Source organism: Lissotriton helveticus, chromosome 7, assembly GCF_964261635.1.
Source record: "Lissotriton helveticus chromosome 7, aLisHel1.1, whole genome shotgun sequence".
In the NCBI taxonomy this organism is placed as follows: Eukaryota; Metazoa; Chordata; class Amphibia; order Caudata; family Salamandridae; genus Lissotriton; species Lissotriton helveticus.
The window spans coordinates 849,383,151-849,404,582 of NC_136068.1; the positions used below are offsets into that span (position 1 = coordinate 849,383,151).

Genomic DNA, 21,432 nt, shown 5'->3' on the forward strand with positions numbered 1-21,432 from the left:
CCTGCTTCCATTAATGACTGGATTAGGCACTTCATTGGGCTTGTTTATAGTAGTGGATACCCTTGGACTGGCTAATTGGCCTCTCAAACTGCATTTGTCAATTTGCCCACTCAGCTTGTGCACTTCTCTAGCTAAGTTATCTACCTTCTCATGTAGTGGCCTAAGGAGCTCCGTTAACTTCCCAAACATTGCTTCTATACTTAGGTCACCTATAACGTTGTTAGAGCCTAATCTACTGTTTAACATAGCTGATGCCCCCGTGTAATAATTTTCTTATCCTTTTTGGCCCCCGTTTTACCTTGCCCTAAGGTTTTCTTTGTACGCCCTTTTAATAATATTGGGGAGACAGGTGAGGGTTTCAAAATAGATAAATTAGGTGTAACTGAAAAACGTGATTGCTCTACATCAGTATGGACTTCGCCATCTAGAACACCTATTGTAGCAGATGGGGTTGTAACCATTGAAGGGGTGATTGATCTATCCTTACTAACTATCAGGGGATCATCACTTAGACTGGCCTGTTCACTAAACATTATACTAGATCCCCTAGATAAACGTCTTTCCGTGCGATCAATTTCTTCAGCTAGGACATTACCTGCTTTTGTCAGATAAGTGTCAATAGTTGAACGGGTTTTCTCTAGCAAAGGTTTTGGTGCCGTTTTGCCATTGTTCTTAGGGTAGCTGTAATCAGTTCTAGAAACAGTACCTTTTAGTGTCCACCCCCGGTCCAGTCAGCACGTTGGAGAGATGGCCCAGCCCGGCCTCAATCGGCCTCTGACGGCCCGCCCTTTGCCCGGGCTTAGCCCGGCGCCCGCACGCGTCCTGCGACGCGGGAGCTCTTAGGACCTTTTATGCGGCACCGGGCGCAGAATGGGCGTGTGCTGCGTCCGGTCGCAAAGGCTCTTGGGGAATGTAGTCCCCCCCTCTCGGCGGCCGTGCAGTGGTGTCAGGAAGCTGCAGCAGCGGGGGGAGACCGGCACCAGATGCAGGGGGCCTGTGGCGGTAACAACAGTCCGGGTAAGTTTTTCGCACCAAATGCTGTAAAGAGCACCAGAATATCCTAAATGTTTTGTTCCTCCACACTTTGTATTCTTGTGAAATCAACTTTACTAATGAAGGAAGAGATACGCATTTCCTTTTACTAGGGTTTAGTGGAAATATATCTATTACCCAGTGGTGGTCGCAACTGGGTAGTTATGGTTAAGACCACGTTTCCATTTGTGGGGGCACAAGTTGTAGTTAGTTTAGGGCACTGGGAGGGTCACACACAATACACAAAGCATTTCAAGTACATCATGCAGACCAGGTACAACACTAGTGCAATGCTGGTCACTGCTGAACGTACTCCTTTAAGGGATGCTCGTCTTTGGCTGACCGACTCAAATTTAGTGACAGGTTATTTTGATTCAGCCTTTATTCTTCTCTGTTTCTCAGAATTTCTGAAGCCAAGATGGTGTTTCCTTCAAAGCTGCATACCAACATTGCCTGCCACTGTAAGGAATCTGGTATCAAATTTACCAATAATATGGTACTGGGTGCGCCTTAGCTCACAGAATATCACAGTAACTACTTTTTTCTTTCTACCAGACACTGCTGTTGAACTTTTTCCCATATTCTTAACAGCCATATTACTAATATCACTTGGCACTAGACATCCCTTCAGATTTATCACACTCACAGCATTACAACTTCAACAGACTGATGAGCCATCAACAGCTAACCATCTGTAAATTATGCATATATTTAAATAGTGTGTCTTTGATTAAAGTTACTTTTCATTTGACTCTACCGTCTAATTAAGACGTTAAAAGTAGTTTGACTTCAAATTACTTTTTTTCTTCTTAGTAAAAACAAACACAAACGTTTCTTCGTTGCTTAACGGTGGAGCAATGCCACTGAGTATTGAAAAAGGAGGATTAAAAGGTGGGTTTCGTTGGTACTAAGGCCATTCGAATTGTAATTCATGTTTTCTATTAAATAAGAAAACCTGCGGGCTTTATTTTACATTTTCTCCTGGTTAAGACTGTCATTAGCAAGGAAAGATGCCTTCGTTCACTTCTGTACTAGTCTAAGAGGGTCTGAAGCCTTTCGGGGCGCAAGACAGACTTTTATATCATAACTTAGGGAAACTATTATTCAAATAGACCCACGTTTCCAGTTTTAAGACTAATGTATTCGCAATGGAATACATTAGTTACATAATGCTCTACTTGTCTTCAGCATCTGTTGACACTTCTCTCTCAAGAATTACTGAAAGACAGGCATTAAAACCCAAAGACATATTGTTGAGAACTCTTACGCAAAAAGTACATTTTTAAGTATGGTAGTGCAATTTGTTTGACGTCTCTTACCTGTAAAAACTTTTTTACGTCAGCCATGACATCTCTGAACACCAGCTGGTCTTTTTGAACCTCAAACCATCCTAATTTTGTAATTTTAGCAATCACCTGCACCAACGCTTGGATCACAAACGGAGCAAGTTTGGGCTGCGACGCCACATAATTCAAGATATAATTCCCTGAAATGAAACCAGTTACACACCGTTATGTATTAGATATTAAAACAAATGTATTATAAAGTGAAATTCAGATATTGAAAAATGACATATACGCAGCTATGTAAATATTGGACTGGGCGCAACAAATGATCTAATGTACAAAACACTTTGATAAATTGTCAAGAAATAAGCACTAACAAATAAAAGTCCTCTGTTTTTTGGCACATAATATGCCCTTCTGTTTTTTAACTGCATGCATAACTCTGAGATGTTGTTTTCTACATAGACAGGCAAAAGACAGTTCTGGTTGCCCTAACCCTCATAAGTCATTTTAGTATAGTAAAAAGAATATTGGACTTTTTCGGAGTAGTTCAGTCTTCACCTGCAGAAACTCTGCTCTGGACTCGGTCGTCTATGCCCAAACATTGTTTTCTAGTGTTTTATTAACACCGGCCGCTTTAACTATCTTCAGCATATTTGACTGATATGCCTTGGGTGTCTTCAAACGTTTGTCTGAATGAGTCCCTCACACCTGAACACCAACTGGTAAATACTCAAGCCTTACAAATTCATCCATCTTGGTTGGCTTCTTTTGTTCTTCCCCACAACGAAGACAAAAGTGAACTCGGCAATTACGAAATAATCAAACTCACAAGTGGGCCTTTCACTTTATAAACCAAAATCAAAAGAATAGTCTTACGGTTTGTATGGTGTGTAAAAAAGGACGAAATGAAAGAACAAGGGAACCCTACTCACTATGGAACCAGGGTGTATACTTTATATAGGAAACAGCGGTTCCAGTGGAGTGATATAATTTCTTTGTATAGTAACAATAGAGCATAATAGCAATAATAAACAAGGGTTAAGTGGGATGTCAAAGAGAGAAAAGGAGGCTCACAGCGAAGAATTTTTGATAATGCAATTATATTTACATACATAAATCAAGATTTATACATTTACAGGAATATTTCAGTGTAAAAAGTGTCCCCAGTGTATATGTGAAGAACCAAAAGAACAATTGAGTGATTACTGGTGATCGTATTTACAAGGTTTCTGTGCAATTATTATTTCAAGGAAAGCGACCATTCTGAATATATACAAGAGAGATGCACAGACACTTTACACAATCATGAGTGATGTTTGCAAGGTTATTTTTCCTTTTATCGTCGACGGCTTTTCGACCCTGTTGCGAATAGAGGGTCTCATCAGGACCAAGATTTGGGGGACATCTGCTTTATACAATGAAGGTCACGTTTGGTGTGCTGTGTCAACCCTGTGGGTGAAAAGTGAAACAAAAGTACTCACAGTGAACCCGGCCGGGCTCACTGGTACTTGTGACTGGGCAATAGATGGGAGTCAAAGCTGGGGCGCAGTTGGAGTGGGGCGCGATGCTGTGTCGATAGTGGGGTTGGATCTGAAAGGCTTGAAATAAGTCTGGCCCAAAATGAGGCGAGCTTTGCCAAGGATAATACCTTATGTAACAGCTTTGATGACAACGAGCAGTCCGATTGAATCTGTCTGCTCCGGCGAGGATAACCGCGTTGGTTCCAGATCCCAGACCAATGGTGCATCCAGCCAACAGGTCATCAGAGCACAAACAAGCAGCACACCCTAGAAGCAGCACCACTGTCTCGCCTCTCAATATCGAGTCAGCCAAGAGAGAGACAGGCAGCTAATACGCAGCCATCTCTACCTAGATGCAAGACTGGGGAACTGCTCCTCCAAGAACCCAGCATAATCAGCTTCTCGCAGATCTGCCAGGAAGACAGGAGTTGTGTTTGCCTCAGCTGTGCTCCTGATCCCACACTCCATGGAGCAAAAATAGGCCCTCTACCTTGTTTCCTATTACACCATTTGTCAGTTACATTTTACTGCAAAAATGTGTAAACAGCAAAGCTTCACGGTAAAAAGAGTCAGTGTGCTGTACAGAGCAATAGCAGAAGTTAGTGGAGATCTTGAAAGCTAATCTAAAATGATGCTATGTTGCTGCCTGTGCTCGAATTTTAAGGAGCAAGATTTGACCCACAACATGGAAATCGGGACATGATCTCCTTCCACCAGGACAGGAAGCATTCATTCTCTTAGACAGGCATGCAATACAACACACATTCCTAAGAACATCCACATTTAACTATTTCAAAAGAGCAGAACTGAGATGTACCCATTTCTAGGAATTTACTATTACATACACAAGAATTTATTAACCAGTAATGGACACACAGCCCATACGAAAATTAAACTAATAAAGAGGTAAGAAATAAATTACAAGAGTGTAAGTCAAGGAGGTTTAACAAAGGAACAATCATTTAAAAGGATGTTAGATTTCTAATAGGAATTTATATTCAAGGATGGGCTAAGGGTGTAGACTGCATAATAGCAGGCAGGTGGACCTGCTTCTTATTGCAATATTTACATGGAAAAGACCACCTGGTTAGTTCAATGTCAGAGATTAAGCTAATCCTGTAGGGTCTGAAAATACAGCACATATTTGCCAAGGCACACACAAGAAAAATAAACAATCTAAGGGCAGAAGGGAACACGATGTAAACAGGTCATAGAAAGTAAAGATAATCAAAGTTCCGAGGACTAAGCACAGGATGCAAAAAGATCATATAAGCAAAGATAATCAAAGTGCTGAAACACTAAGTAGCAGGAAAATGTGCAAAATGGCATAGCACAAAAGAATTTTGAAAACTATGAAAATAAGATGCATATCTCGCACTAAATCTCAAAACAATAATTTCAAAAACTGAAGGTCAATAATGCTAAAGTCGGGAGGAGGAGCTACGCGCGCATCCAGGATGGCAGCGTAGGCACAGGGCTCCTGAGTCCCTTGCTGCCCTCCGCTTATATCCTGAACGATATCCTGATTTGATTACGGGTTCTTGCAGATGTACCTCAGCTGATACCTAAGCTGTTTTCCAAATTTCATTCGGACTTCGGGAACCGCAGATACGCCGACCGGGGTTTTGGAGGCCCGCCCCACGGCGACACCGGGAGCTGGCACGCCAAGACGCCGGGGAGTAATTGAACAACAGCGGCCTGAGGGGTTCCCCCTGTTGCCCTGCGTTGACTTTCGGTTTCGTTTTTGAGCCGCTGCCTTCTCTGACTGCGTTATTGCCTCGCTCCTCCATCGGGGTCCAGCCTAACTTTGCTGCCTGACTATGCACCAACTGTTCTGAGGGTCCGGGTGTTGGGCTGAGCTGCTGCTTCTGCCCTTTTGGCCCACTTTCGTTATTTGCGGTGGTCGGTGGGTGAGCGGCCATTTTCACCAGGTCTCGCGGGCCCCCTCGGGGCTCACCATTCAACATGACCACCAGGCCTGACAACGAGAAGCGGAAGACTAAAACGCCTCTATGCGGGGGACCGATTCAAACCAACGTCATGGATCGCTATACCCAACCCAAGGGGTCCCCTGGTGGTGCCAGTCGAGCTTCTGAGGGCCCCACTGACGATCCACCTACGATGGCCGAATTGACCTTGCAGGACGTCATGGGCGCCATTGCCAACATGCAGACTTCCATTGGTCAGCAATATGAGGCTCTCGCCCTCAAAATAGACACTGTGGCAGTTGATGTTACTTTGATCAGAGCTGATTTGTCGAAGACCAATGAAAGGGTCAAGTCTCTGGATCTGAAGACTTCTAGCCTCACGACTGATGTCTCTGATCTGCAGACGGAAGTTGGACGTTTGCGCTCCTCTAACGATCTCATGGTCCATCGCCTGGAGGATTTTGAAAATAGGGCCGGGCGCAACAACATACGCCTTGTCGGGGTTCCCGAGTCCTCTGGTGCCTCCGCAACTGATCTGCTCTTGGAGGACATCGTCTTGAATCATTTGGCCCCCACAGGCCTGAGTAAATTCTTTGCTGTGGAGCGTGCCCATCGAGTGCCGGGCGGAAAACCGAAGTCGGGCGCCACGCCGAGACCTATCATCGCCAGGATCTTCAATTTTAGAGACAGAGACACTATCCTTCAGGCCTCGAGAGTAAGTGGCCCCGTCAAATTTGAGAATACAACGGTGAGTTTCTACCCGGACTTCACGCAGCTTGTTCAGAGACAAAGGATGGAGTTTCAGGGAGTGAAACGAAGGCTGAGAGACTTGGGCCTGAAATATGCAATGCTTTTTCCAACCAGGCTGCGTGTCGAATATGAAGACTGGACTTTCTTCTTTGATCGTCCTGACGGAGTTAGTGACTGGCTGGATACCCTCCCCAAACAGACTGACTCAACCGGGCATCCGGGTGGAGACGAGGGTGGCATATCGGAACGAGAGTGACATTCTGTTTCCTGATTTCTGAACATTCACGTACTATTTAGCTGGGTTCGATGTTTCACCTATTACTGTGTCCTATTGCTATGTACCCGGGGGTGGCGGGGGGAGTGGGACTCTTTCCTCCTCAGGGGTTTCTTTTCGTAGACTAGTTTAATAATGGGGCGACAGGCACACTGCAAGTTGGGGTGGCTTTTGAGTTTACCGCAGGGGTGCAGGGTGGGGGGCGTTGTAACGGGTTCTCGTTGGGGGGTGGTGGGGAGTTCTTGGGTGTTTGTGGTTTTTTTTCAAGGCACCGTATCGTATTTCTGCTTGATTGGGTCATTGTGTTCGTTGTGGGGTGGGCTCTACACATCTTTTTGGGATGGGGGTTAGTGGGTTGAAACTAATGTGTGGAATGTCAATGGGTTGGGAGACAGGATAAAACGGGGTGTGGTGTTGCAGTTTCTGCGGCGCCTCTCCCCCGATATTGTGTTGTTGCAGGAAACGCATCTGGTTGGGAACACGTGCCATGCCATGAATCGGAGAGGGTATCGTCTGGTGGCACATTCTGGCTTCACCTCTGGTTCTAGGGGTGTGGGTATCCTCGTCAGGTCCTCCCTCCCCTTGGCAATTGATGCTGTGCTTCTTGACGATAGGGGGCGCTATGCCGCTCTTACTGGTAGGTGGGAGGGGCGGACGGTCTCATTTGTCACTGTCTATGTTCCACCGGGTCTACAGACCTCGACTTTTGCTGATCTTGGGCGTGTAGTGCTGGGGCACCCTGAGGGTATTTTGGTGATAGGCGGAGACTTCAATTCGGTAGTCTCCGGTGACATAGATCGCTACCCCCTCAGGGATCTCCCCAAGTCACAATCCTGGCTACGTGGGTTCCTGGAGACGCTTGGTCTGGTGGACTGTTGGAGGTTGCTGCACCCGAATCAGGCGCAATACACCTTTCACTCTGGAGCCCATGGCAGTATGTCCAGTCTCGACTATATTCTGTTGCCGGCGCCGCTGTCCTCCTTTGTTGGGGAGGTGAGGCACCTCGCCCGGGGCATATCCGACCACTCCCCAGTCTGGCTTAGCATGGATACTACCATGAGTAATGAGGGACGGGTCGCACCTATCAACCCCTGGTTTCTTCGCAATCCTAAGACCCGTTCCGAATTGGTGAAATCCCTTGATCATTATTGTGTAGAAAATGTGGGATCTGTGTCATCTTCTGTATCATTGTGGGAGGCGTTTAAGACTGTGATACGTGGGCAGGCCCTATCTTTGATCGCCACCGCCAAGAAAAGTAACATGAAGAGATGGTCCGTCTGGAGGCGGAGATAACCGCACTGGAGAGTGATTTGGAGCACGGTGTGTCCCGTGCCAAACTTCATTCCCTCAGTCTCAAACAATTAGATTATAAGGCCCTGGTTACTGATGCTGCGAAGGTCATGGGCAGGGAACAGCAGGGCAGACTGTATGATGTTTGGGACAAGGCGGGTAAATTGATTGCGTGGCTGGACAAGAAAGAGAGGGCGAGTCGTGTAGTCCCTGTGATTGAGAACCTTGATGGAGTGTGCGTGACTGACCCGGTTGCGATTGTTGAATGCTTTGCGGAACACTTCCGAACCGTGTATGCTCCGGTCTCTGACAGACCGGAGGCTGACTCTCATTTGTTGCTTCGCGATATTACTTTGCCCTGCCTGTCTGCGGCTGACAGAGACCTGATGGACGTGGTGCTGTCGGCTGATGAGGTGGCTACTGCCATTCGTTCACTCAACTCTGGTAAGGCCATGGGCCCTAATGGTCTACCCATTGAACTGTATAAACTGTGCCCGGACACGCTGGCTCCATATCTCCGTGATATGTTTCTAGAGTCCCGTGACTCTGGCTCCCTTACACGTGACCAGCATCTCGCTACTATCGTAGTGATCCACAAGGACGGGAAGCCGCGGGATCGCTGTTCCTGTTATAGACCGATCTCGCTTCTAAACGCTGAACCGAAAATTCTGGCTAAGGTATTAGCTAACTGTAGGAGAGTGGGGTCTGCAATCCCATGGCCACCCCAGATTTTTGCTTTTTGCTTCACTGATTTACGACTTTTCCTGGCTGTGGGCCTGCTAATCAGACCCACAGCCTAGCTGTTCTCTCTCTAAATTACAACCATGTACCTTAGGTGCATTTTACCAATTGGTACTGGGCCACCTTATCAGTCCCTGTACAGCATACCTTAGGTATCCAGGGCATAGGTGTACCCAGGGCCTACCAGGGGCTGAAGCATGTATTATGCCACCCCTGGCTGGCCACCCAAACAGACACAACTGGCTGCACGACAGCTGGGGCAAGGTGGTGTAAACACCCTTTGCTTTAGATATAGTATTCCTATATCTAACCCTAAAATGGACACATATATTCCTATCAGTCACTCCTATGGCAGGCCTTATCAATCCTGAAGGCAGAGTGCTTGGAATTATGTGAGATGGTGCTCTGGCATGAGCTGAGCCCGTTTGCAGCTTGCGGAACCAAGTCCAAATAGCTGTTCCATGATAACGCTATACCATATACTCTTAAGTGCATTATAATCCTCGCGGTTAAATGCTAACTTTGGTATAGCTTTATCAAAACATGTCGAGTAAGGTGTCATACGAATTGGAATACTAACCCCTCGCCAATTCTGGCGATGGGGTTAGCATTCCACCCTTCTAGAGGGACACGACATGTATGTAACTGTGAACCCCGGTTAAAGTCAGACATAGCCTCAGCTCCACAAAATGGATGCTGCTACCGAGACACAAGTCTGCCCTCCTGCTGCTGGGAGTCCTTCCAGCAACGGAGGCATGGACAAAGGGTTTCCTGTCAGGGGCGGTGCCAGCACCATCCCAGACAGGATTTTGTGTATTCCAGGTAGGCAGGGCTGAAAGGAAGGTGACTGCAAGTGGCACCCCGGTGCTCACTGTGCATATGCCGGCTCAAACCAGTTCCTGGGGCACACCAGCCCCTGAGCTGGGGAGAGACCGGAACAAAGGAGAGGGGTGTAACCACCCGCCTCCTAGTCCCACCCATAGGGCAGGACTTAGTCGCGTGCCAGCCCCTTTTCTTAGTATAAGATAGGAGCAGGCCCCCTTCCCAAATTAGATAATCTTGAATCTAGAAACTACTTTCCACGAAAGGAACTCTTGACTCTTCTGAAGACTCTCTCTTGTGGCTAAGGAGTAGCCACCCTGCACCAGCAGGCACCATCGAAGCTCTTGCGGTTTGCTGAAGTCCATCCTCCGGATCAAGACTGCCCAGCTCGACGAGACCCGGTTTTCCCTCCATCTCTGACCTCTACCTACATCATCCAGCCCAGCTGAGATTCGTGGGTGCGACGAGACCCATGGGACCGGCCATCTTCAAAACCTGCACGACGCTTCACCAGCACGACCCCCGAGAGACCCTCGAGTAAGTGCATTGGGGTTTGAGAAGCCCTAACCCTGAGCAGCTCCAGCACCGAAGTCCAGCCCCCCAGCATCCACGAGATCTGCGTGGGGCCCTTCTGCTCTTTGCTGCTCACCGCGTTGTCCGGCCACTTGCCTGCTGGCTTGTAGCCCTCCTGACGACGAACCACGACACTTCCATCGCTGGTTTGGTTGCTCCAGACTGGCCCTTGCTCCCCTCCAACAGAGGAGCACCATGGACCCTCCTGGTCCACTCCAGACGCCATCTTGAGTCCACCGCGTGGGCTTGCCTTTGCCAAGGTTTGTTGCTCCAATCCTGGTTTCAGCAGCGCCGACAGCAGACACCCTCGTGGGACAGCTCGCCCCTCCATCCTGGTCGCCGACAACGCCTCCTGGTCCGAGAGACTGCAGAGCCAAGCGTCGCCCACTCACCTGGTCGAGCTGACTTCATCCGGTGCCACCCTGGTGCCCATCTGATCACTGGCTAGTGATTAAGAACTGAGTCCCCTCTGCTTTCAGGTCATCTTCAACTCCGATCCAGGCTTGGATCCCATCGAACTTCATCACTGGTCGCCTGCCAGCAACTTCTTCTTTCAGGCTACATAGACTGTAACGAGGATTCCCGACGTCTTTTGAACCCTATGCAGCCGAAGCCCCTGGGCTAGGTAACTCGAGCATTTCGGTGCTCCAACGTAGGTTCACTATCTAAGTGTCCAGATCCTTTTTCGTTTTCAGCCTAACTGGTCGGATTCGTCCGATAACACTAACTTTACGAAATCTAGCATCCATAGACTTTGTCCCGCATCCCGCGTGAGAGTGCACACTCTGCACCCGATCTCCCTAGGCCTCCTGCTCCTAACCTTAGGGTTCAGTAGGGTAGTCCTAGCGATCCTGAAGCCTCTGGATCTTGTTACTTACCTGCTAGTATTTCGCGTTCCACTTTTTGTGTATATGGTTTTTCGTGCCCCTCGGGCATTTGTGTAAATTGTGCAACTTAAAGTATTTTCGTAAGAGTTTTGTATTGTGCTTAGCTCCCTGACTCATAAAGAGTTCAGGGTAGAACTGTTATTAATAAATATCCTATATTTTTATAACAACTTGTGTGGTGTCCTTTCACTTGGTGTTCAAGGGGTATATGTGATGGTGAAACAGCTGGCTTAACACGCCCTCTAGAGTTTAGCCTGAAGACTGCTCGTGTCCATGCTACTAGGATAGCTGGTCTGAAAGGTTGACTTACAACCAATCATCAATAAGGGTTGTTTGGTATGATACAAAGTGATCACTAGAATAGTGAACACTATATATCAGGCCAACTTCTCACACTAACCGCCTGACGAATGTTATCAGTGACCTGGTCCATCCGGATCAGTCCGGTTTTATCCCGCACCGCAATACGGCGCTTAACCTGCGGCGCTTGCACGGTGTTCTCGCGAGGGTGGCGTCGCTCCATGAACCGGCCATCTTGGCTTCTTTGGATGCCACGATGGCCTTTGAGACTCTTGAGTGGCCTTATCTCTGGGCCGCCCTTGTGAAATTCGGATTTGGCCCCGGGTTCATCGGCTGGGTGAAACTTTTGTATGCGGAGCCCCTGGCGCAGGTGGTTGTGAATGGTCGGGTCTCAGCGTCTTTTGTTCTCGGGAGGGGCACGCGACAGGGCTGCCCGTTGTCACCTCTGCTTTTCGCTCTTGCCCTTGAGCCGCTGGCTGCCTGGTTGCGCTGGGAGCCCTCGCTTAAGGGGATCCGGTTGGTACCGGACTTTGAGGATCGCGTCTCGCTTTATGCGGATGATATTTTATTGTACCTTACGTCCCCTCGAAAATCTCTCAATGTTTTGTTCGATGTGCTCACTTCGTTTGGGAAAAATTCGGGCCTTGTTATCAACTGGGCTAAATCCTGTGTATACGTGCTCTCGGATGGTCCTCCTCCCCTGCCTCGCAGATGCCCCATTCGGATCTCTGCGACGGGCTTTAAATACCTGGGGATCTTTATAACTTTAGACCCTGCGGCTCGCTACGCGCATAATCTGCTTCCCCCCCTTCAACGATTGCGACTCGACGTTGAGCGCTGGCGCGGGTTGCCGCTTTCGCCGCTCGGGCGCGCTGCCCTTTTTAAAATGATGGCCCTGCCGAGGTTTTTGTACGCGCTGCAGAATACGTTCGATATTATTCCGGCGAGCTATTTTAGGGAGGTTGAAAGCTTGCAGAGACGTTTAATTTGGGATGGGCGTTCGTGTATTTCCCTCGCTAAACTCACTCTTCCCTGGTATGATGGGGGTATAGCGTTGCCGGATATTAGGCATTACTATTGGGCCTCGCAACTGAGTGCGATCAATCACGCGACAAACGCGCCTGCTCCTAACCCGGCGTTTGAGATGGATAAGTATTTGCTACCGGGCGGGGACTACAGGAGGGCTCTCTACTCCAAGGCGGCGGGCAAGCATTTATCTGGACCTACCAAGGTTGCTGTACGAGTGTGGCATGTTGCGAATGCGTCTGTGGGTTGGGAAGGTCGATTGACTCGTGCGACCCCCTTGTATGCTTCTGAAATGTTGGGATGTCTCTGTAAGACGAAAGGGTTTGAAAAATGGGATATGATTGGTATTAGCTGCGTGGGCGATCTTTGGGTCAAGGGAAAAATCAAGACCTTTGCGGCACTATAGACGGAATATGAATTGAGTGACAGGGAATTCTTCCGATACACACAGATTCACCATGCCTTGAGTTCGGCTCTCCCTGCAGGTACTGTCCTCCCCGAGTCCTCCCCCTTTGAAGATAGGCTCCTTGACGGCCACGTCCCAGATAGTACCATTTCCCTGATATATAAGAAGTTGATCAACACCCGAGTGGATCTGTTAGTGTATCTTAGGGAGGTTTGGACCGGCGATGGTTTAGAGCTGGACGACGAGGATTGGCAGGCTGCATTATCCTCGCCTAAGGAAGTCGCGATCCCTGTCCATTTCGTTCAGCTCAAGATCTTACATCGTGTATAAATCACTGGTCCGCACTTGATCCGCATGGGTTATTCCTCGGACGGGGTATGTAAGCGTGGTTGTGGGATGCTTGGTACTTTCCTCCATATACTTTGGGAGTGTCCGGAGGTGGTGCGGTTCTGGACGAATGTGCATACTGTGATGGGTAGAGTCACGGGGTGGTGCTGCAGCCCGAAGCTAGGCGGTGCCTGTTGAATGTGTGGGAGCCGAATGATTATAGTGTGGCCCAGACGCAGTGGGCGACCCTGGGGAATATGATTGCTAAAAGAGATGTAGCGCAGTTGTGGGGTTCCCAGCGCCCGCCCACGGTATCGGTGTGGAAGGAGAATATGGACTGGTGTATGTTCAGGGAGAAGACTGTGTATGTGGCGCGGGGCACACCCAGAAAATGGAATAGTATCTGGAGCCAATGGAACGCATACCGTGGAAATCTATGTGCGCCTCCGTTTGTAGACAACCCCGAAGTCCCTCTGTCCCCCTGATCCGGCATTCCATGTCTTGTGTGCTTTTTGTTATCCTTTGATTGGTTTGCCCACTGGCCCCCTTCCCACAATATGTATTATTGATCTGTTGTGTAATATCGTGCCTAGGTGTCCTCCTATGTGAACACATGTCCATGTATACCTTTCTTTTTGCCTTGTACTTTGTTTTTTTTCTTCTTTCAATAAAAGTTTATTAAAAAAAAAAATTAAAAAAAATAATGCTAAAGTCATTAATGTTCTACCTGGTCGAAAACTAGGGTAGTGCAATGGCCACAGATAACTAATACTAATACTGAGCGAGCATCCCAAAGCAAAAAATGGAAATGAATATGCTACTTACCAGTATGCATCTGTTCTTGGCATGTAGGGCTGCTGACATTCATATCTATAGCATAGATCGCCGCCTAGTGTTGGGTCCGGATGATTGCACATTGTTGTCCTGGAAGAGTCTTCGAAGTATCACGAGATAGGTGGCTCCTCCCCTGGACTACAGTGCGCATGGGCATCGACTCCATCCCCAGATTGTTTTTAGCCATTGTTGCGAAGATGGAGTGTAACAGTGTGAGCGATGACCATGCTAAGAATAAGTGTAAATTCTGCAGCCGCTACAGGCGCCGGGGAGGAGGGCGGGCGATATGAATGTCAGCAGCCCTACATGCCAAGAACAGATGCATACTGGTAAGTAGCATATTCAGTTCGAGACATGTGGGCTGCTGAATTCATATCTATAGTATAGAATAAATAGCAATCCCTCCATTAACGACGGCCGCCTGTGCCAGCTGCAGATGTCTGAAAAAGTGTCTTTAGAACAGCCTGCCCTACAGCTGCTTGCTGCTTGGAGTGCACATCTACACAGTAGTGTTTAGTAAATGTGTGTGGGGTAGACCATGTGGATGCTCTACAAATGTCTTCCAGAGGGATATTACCAAGGAAAGCCATGGAGGCCCCCAACTTGCGTGTGGAGTGGGCTCTGGGGGGGACCGTTAAAGTGCGCTTAGCTTTGTGATAGCAAATCTGAATACACTTAACGATCCACCTGGCTATACCTGCTTTGGAATTGGGGTTGCCTTTGTGCTGGGCTGAAAAGGCAACAAAGAGTTGCTGTGTCTTCCTAAAATCCTTTGTCCTATCGATGTAGTACATCAAAGCTCGTTTGACATCAAGAGTGTGGAGCATACTTTCTGCCACTGTCTCTGGGTTTTGAAAGAACGCGGGCAGCTCAATGGTCTGATTGACATGGAACTGCGAAACCACTTTAGGAAGAAATTTAGGGTTAGTGCGCAGCACCACCCTGTTGGAGTGAATTTGTATGAATGGCTCTTGTACAGTGAGCGCCTGTAGCTCACTAACACGTCGCAGAGACGTAATGGCAATGAGAAACGCCACTTTCCATGTTAAGAACTGAATCTCACAGGAATGTAGAGGCTCAAAAGGTGGGCCCATCAACCTGGTGAGGACCACATTGAGGTTCCATACAGGAGTCGGAGGGGTCCTGGGAGGGATGACCCGTTTAAGTCCCTCTAGGAAGGCCTTAATGGCAGGCACTCTGAAAACGGAGAGATGCTGCCTGTTTTGGAGATAAGCCGCTATGGCGGATAAGTGTATCCGAATGGAAGCATATGCTAGATTGCATTTGTAAAGATGTAACAAATAACAGATGATGTTGGGAATGGATGCATCTAGCGGGTTGATGTCGTGTTCAGTACAGTAAATGACAAACTGCTTCCATTTTGCTGCATAGCAGGCCCTGGTGATGGGCTTTCCCGTATGATATCCATGCATTCAGGAGGCAAGTCAAGGTAGCCAAATTCTAAGACTTCAGGAGCCAGATCGCCAGGTTGAGCTGGTGCGGGTCTGGATGCTGAATGTCGCCACGGCTCTGCGTCAAAAGCCTAGGTGTGAGGTGCAGCCTTTGATGCGGTACCACGGAGAGTTCTAGAAACGTGGTGTACCATGGTTGGCGTGCCCACGTTGGAGCAACTAGGATGAGTGTCATCGAGTGTTGCTTTAGCTTTCGCGCCACCAGCGGTATGAGAGGTGCTGGGGGAAAAGCGTACGCAAATCTGCCTGACCAGTTCATCCATATCGCATTGCCCTGCGACTGTGGGTGAGGGAACCTGGCGGCAAAGCTTTGGCATTTTGCGTTTTCCCTTGTGGCAAACAGGTCGATCTCTGGATGACCCCACTGCTGGAAGTACGGGCGGAGTACTGATGGATGTATCTCCCACTCGTGCATCTGGTGGCTGTACCTGCTGAGCAGATCCGCCATCTGATTGTCCTTGCCCGGGTGGTGTTCCGCCATGAGGAAGATGTTCCTCTGAATGGCCCACTTCCACATGCTCTGAGCCAGATGAGACAACTGCGGAGAGTGTGTACCTCCCTGCTTTTGAATGTAGTACATGGCCGTCATGTTGTCCGTCCGGATCAACACGACTTTGTTGCAGAGATGTACTTTGAATGCCTTCAATGCCATGAAGATTGCCATCAGTTCTAGGTAGTTGATGTGCATCTTTTTCTGCTGCGTTGCCCATAGTCCCTGCACCGTGTAGTGGAGTACATGAGCTCCCCATCCCTGGAGAGATGCGTCTGTCGTCAGGATAATCTGTGACACAGGCTCCTGGAACGGTCGGCCCTTGCAAAGGTTGTGTGGATTCCACCAATGCAGAGAGCTGTATGCCCGACCGGTCACCAACACTATGTCGTTCAACTGTCCGTGAGCCTGAGTCCACTGATGAGCGAAGCATTCTTGGAGCGGACGCATATGTAGCCTCACGTGCGGGACTATGAAGATGCAGGAGGCCATCATGCCTATCAACTGCATGAACACTCTCGCCGGAAGCGAGTGTTGCGGTCTGAACTGTTGGATCAGTGACTGAATGCTGTCGACCCTCACAGAATTCGGCTGAGCTGTGGCTGCCAGCGTATCGATTGTCGCACCCAGATATTGTCGCACATGGGCTGACTGAAGGTGTGACTTTGGATAATGCAGTGAGAATCTCAGATCGTGAAGGAGGTGAATGGTGTGGGACATGCTGGCGGCGCACTGCTGGGCCGACTTTGCTTGGCAAGCAGTCGTCCAGATAAGGGTAAACGTGATCGTTCTGCCTCCTGAGGTGCGCAGCTACTGTCGCCAGACATTTCGTAAACACCCTGGGCGCTGTGGTCACCCCGAAAGGCAAGACCGTGAACTGATAATGCCGACCCTGAATAGTGAACCTGAGGTATTTTCTGTGTGATGGATGCAGTGGAATGTGGAAATAGGCATCCTTGAGATCCAAGGTTGCGAGGAAGTCTCCCTGATTGAGCAACGGGAGAACCTGCTGCAGTTTGAGCATATGAAAGTGTTCTGATAGAATGTACTGATTCAGGGGTCTGAGGTCCAGTATGGGTCTGAGGGATCCGTCTTTTTTTTGGGATTAAGAAGTACAGGGAGTACACTCCCCTGCCTTCTTCTTTCACTGGCACAAGCTCGATTGCCCCTTTTTGCAGCATGACTAGTACCTCCTGCTGCAATAAGTGCAAATGCTCTGTGGACATATGACGGTGTTTTGGTGGCATGTTGGGTGGAGTGGATGTTAACTCCAGACAATAACCGAACTGGATAAGTTTCCTGACCCACCTGTCTGTGGTGATGGATTTCCAGATGGGCAGGAACTGCTGGAGTCTTCCCCGACAGGTGTAGTATGGTCGGGGGGCAGTGGCAGGGCGTCACTGTTTACTGGTGGCGGAGGAGCGGGAGTTGTTATTTCCACGACCTCTGCCCTTCGTGCTGTTGCCCCGATAGCTTGGTGTAAGAGGACTGCGCCCCACCTTTATTGTATTGCGTTTGCTGGGACATTTGGCCTCTGGAAACACCTCTATTGCTTGAGCGATGAAAAGTGCTTCCCCGAAACTGCTGGGACTGGAGAGCCCCCATGGATTTTGCAGTTTCGGTATCCTTTTTTATCTTTTCTAAGGTGGTATCTACCTCAGGACCAAATAACCTGTTGTTGGACAGGCCTCGTAGCTGGGCCGTCCCCCCTCCGCACAACGGGGCCCGGACCCGGCTCTCCCTGAATCCCCAGTAAGAACCACCCCGGCAACCCCCCGAGGCAACCCACAACCCGTCCATAACGGGACTTCAGCTCCTGAACCCTCCCGTACCGGCTGGCCCTGGTCCCCATCAGCACCATGGCCCCGGCCCAGCCGCCATCTTTGGACACTACAGCACGAGGCCGCGTGGCCTCAACTCGACCCTAACCCTGGGCCTGGCGAGGCCCCGACATCGAGGCACCAACCTCCACACAGGAGGTAAAGAGACCACTTGGCAGATCAATGGGAGAAGGAGTCGTCAACGGCTCTCCTCCGCCAGGTGTCGATCACCCCCGGCCTCCCTGGGCGCTGGCTCCACCCCCCTGCTGGGTGTCTGGACTCCCTCATTCCAGACCTCCCGACCTCCAGGCGCGAGGGTCCGGACATCAAAGGGGACCAGACCTATAACTGGGGCAGCTCCAGACCAGGAAAGCAGTTGTATCCTGGAGTCGAGAGTCACCGAGAAGAACTCATCCTTGACGGACTGCTGGCGCTGCCGCAGCCCTGCCCTGTGAACCCTTCGTCTTGGCCTGCTGGCGCTGCCGCGGTCCACCTTCGTGAAACCATCATCTTGGCCTGCTGGCACTGCCGCGGTCCTCTGCAACGTGAACTACCACCTTGGCATGCTGGCGCTGCCGCGGCCCTCTGCAACGTGAACTACCACCTTGGCCTGCTGGCGCTGCCGCGGCCCTCTGCAACGTGAACCATCGCCTTGGCCTGCTGGCGCTGCCGCGGCCCTCTGCAACGTGAACCATCACCTTGGCCTGCTGGCGCTGCCGCGGCCCTCTGCAACGTGAACCATCGCCTTGGCCTGCTGGCGCTGCTGCGGCCCTCTGCACTTGAACCATCGCCTTGGCCTGCTGGCGCTGCCGCGGCCCCTTCGTTATAGACCTTCATCCTAGCCGGCTGGCGCTGCCGCGGCCCGACCTTGCAGACTCCTAAGCTCGAGGATTGTGAGCTTCTCTCTTGCCACCCCCTGTACCGATCCGGTACCAAGACTGTCCCGCTACCCCTTTCCCTACAGAGACTAGAATTGAGGGGACCTTCGAGTCCTGAATCCCCTGTATCGCTGATAACCTTGCCTTACGAACCCTATATAAAGAGTGTTGATCTCATCCTTGTGTGGTGTCTATCTGTGGGGGGGAAGTGACTTGTCTGTACGATCGCTGGAGACGGCCCTCCTCGGAGGCCTCTCCCCCAGTACTTGGCCGACCCTCCGGGTCCCCGTCTAACATTGGTGGCCAGCGGCGCGATCCGAACCTACGCATAATCGTACAGAGGGTCACTCGCCCCACGACACACAACCACCATGACAACAAAAGAGAGCGGAACAACGGAAAAATTCCAGATGGAAAAGTTGGAAGAATACAACCACAGAGAACTGAAACAATTTTGCATAGAACTAGCCATTTCAACCACAGGAATAAGCACGAAAGAGGACTTCAAACGAGCCCTGGAATCTTGGGCGGAGACGGGTACGACCGTACCCCAAACACGAAACCCCGAGACACCCGAAACAAGCCGCACGCCGACGGAAGAAAGAAGATCGGGTCTCTCCCCGGAGGAGGTCCGGGAACGAGAAAAAAGCAGGCTCCATGAATTAGAACTGGCACGACTTCGCTTAGATGGAGAGCTCAAATTGGCGGAACAAAAAATAACGTTGGAACACTTACGGCTCCGAGAGGAGCTCGAGGTGAAACAAAGGCAGAGAGAGCTAGAAGAGAAGAAGCTAGCCTACGAACATGAGCGCAACCTCAAAGAACTAGAGCTTCGGAAGCAGAACAAGGAGCTCGGGACCCCCGAGCGCACGAACACTCCTGCCACTACAGACCCCAAGGTCCACATCCCCAAGGATGTCATCAGAGAGTACTACAAGAACGATGATATCCAGCAGTGGTTTAAAGCCTACGAGGTAGCCATGACCTCCCACCGGATTCCCAGGAGCGACTGGGGAGCCGGGTTATGGGGGAGGTTTGTCAACGAAGGGCGAGACGCCCTGCTGCAACTCCCGGACCATCTGATGACATCCTACGACCACATGAAGGCCGCCCTCCTTACTCGATACGGACTCACACCCGAGATGTACCGCCAGCGGTTCCGCGACTGCAAACGGATCCCGGGTACCACTTGGGTGGAGTACGTGAACTTCTTTAGCCGGGCCTTCGAGGGGTGGATCAAGGGCAGCAAAGTGACCACCTACGAGCAACTCTTTGACCTTATTGTGTGGGAGCACCTTTCTAACAACTGCTTCATCGAACTCAGACAGCACCTCCTGGACAGTAAACTAACGGAACCTCGGCAACTCGCCGCCGAAGCTGACCGATGGGAAAGCACCCGAGTTGGCCGAAACGGGCCCAGCGAACCGAACAGAACTGCCCAAGGGCCCCATCGCCCCCGTGGGGGAGGAGGAGGCCAGGGTCGGGGTAGAGACACTGGCCCGGTGACTCCCGCAAGCAACCCCCCCGCCCCCGGCCAGCAGGGGAAACCCCCCGATGCGACCAGGCTTCCGAGCCAACATTACTTGCCACCGGTGCCAGCGACCCGGCCACTACGCCAATGATCCCAACTGTCCAAAGAACCCGAACACTATACCCCGCCAGGTCGCTGCTGCCGCCCTGGGGGAAGAGCAAACCCCAGAAGACCAAGAGGAGTACGAGACCGACCAGCCTGAGTGGGAACCGGCCGCCATGTCCCTGGTTTGCTTAGGGGAACGAGACCTGATCCCCCGGGCCCCCCTTCCCGCCAACACGCAGAAGTACAGCCAGTGGGTCAACATTAATGGCCGCCGGGCGGAAGCTCTCCGCGACACCGGGGCCAGTGTGACCGCAGTCCGCTGTCATCTGGTGGCCCCGGACCAGATCTTGCCGAACATTCTTTGCCCTGTCCGGTCGGCCGACAACTCAGAAAGCCTATGTCAAATGGCCTACGTCCCCTTCGAATGGGGAGGAGTATCCGGGATGCTGAAAGTGACTGTCCGCGATGATGCCCCTGTGGATTGCCTCCTGGGGAACGATCTCGAAAGTTCTCCCTGGGCAGCAGTCGAACGGAGAGAGCACCTGGGGATGCTGGGCCTCTCCGAATGGGTCTGCGTCACGACCCGGTCCATGACCGCCCGGGCCGTCCCCAGTCCAGAGGAACCCGAGTGGCCGGAGCCTCCTCCCGCGATTGTCCCAGAGGAGGCCACCCCCGAAGCAAGTCCCCCAGCCCAAACCGAAGAAGGACACGGTCGGCTCCAGGACCTCCCCGATCTGGCCCAGTGGCGTCACGAGGGGGGTCCTACCCAGGAACAATTCCGGCAAGAACAAAGAACCTGTCCCTCCCTCGAGGGACTCCGGCAGCAAGCCCTTGCCCAGAGCGCAGGGGACACCTCGGGGGCCCACTGAATCTACTGGGACAACGACCTGCTCTACAGCGAGCAAAGGATTGCAGAACTAGGGGCCAGTCGGGTGCTGGTGGTGCCCCTTCGCTTCAGAGATTTCCTCCTGAACTTAGCCCACGATGTCCCCCTTGCCGGACACCTGGGACAGGACAAAACGTACGACCGCCTGGTGACCCACTTTTACTGGCCCCAAATGCGAAAGGATGTCACCAACCACTGCAGGGCCTGCCCCACCTGCCAGGCCAGCGGAAAAAGTGGCCAAAAAACCAAAGCACCCTTACAGCCTTTTCCCGTAGTCACCACCCCGTTCGAACGGGTGGGAATAGACATTG

General features: G+C 50.7%; 1 protein-coding gene across 2 annotated transcripts in view; it reads right to left on the reverse strand.

Annotated features, from left to right (window-relative positions):
- The window catches only part of RANBP17 (RAN binding protein 17), a 1,522,743-nt gene that overhangs the window by 1,325,567 nt on the left and 175,744 nt on the right, over positions 1-21,432 (reverse strand). For both annotated transcript variants that reach the window (XM_078653359.1, XM_078653358.1), the window contains exon 4: positions 2,352-2,518. In XM_078653359.1, the coding sequence (XP_078509485.1) occupies positions 2,352-2,518 (167 nt within the window). The remainder of the gene's footprint in view (positions 1-2,351; positions 2,519-21,432) is intronic.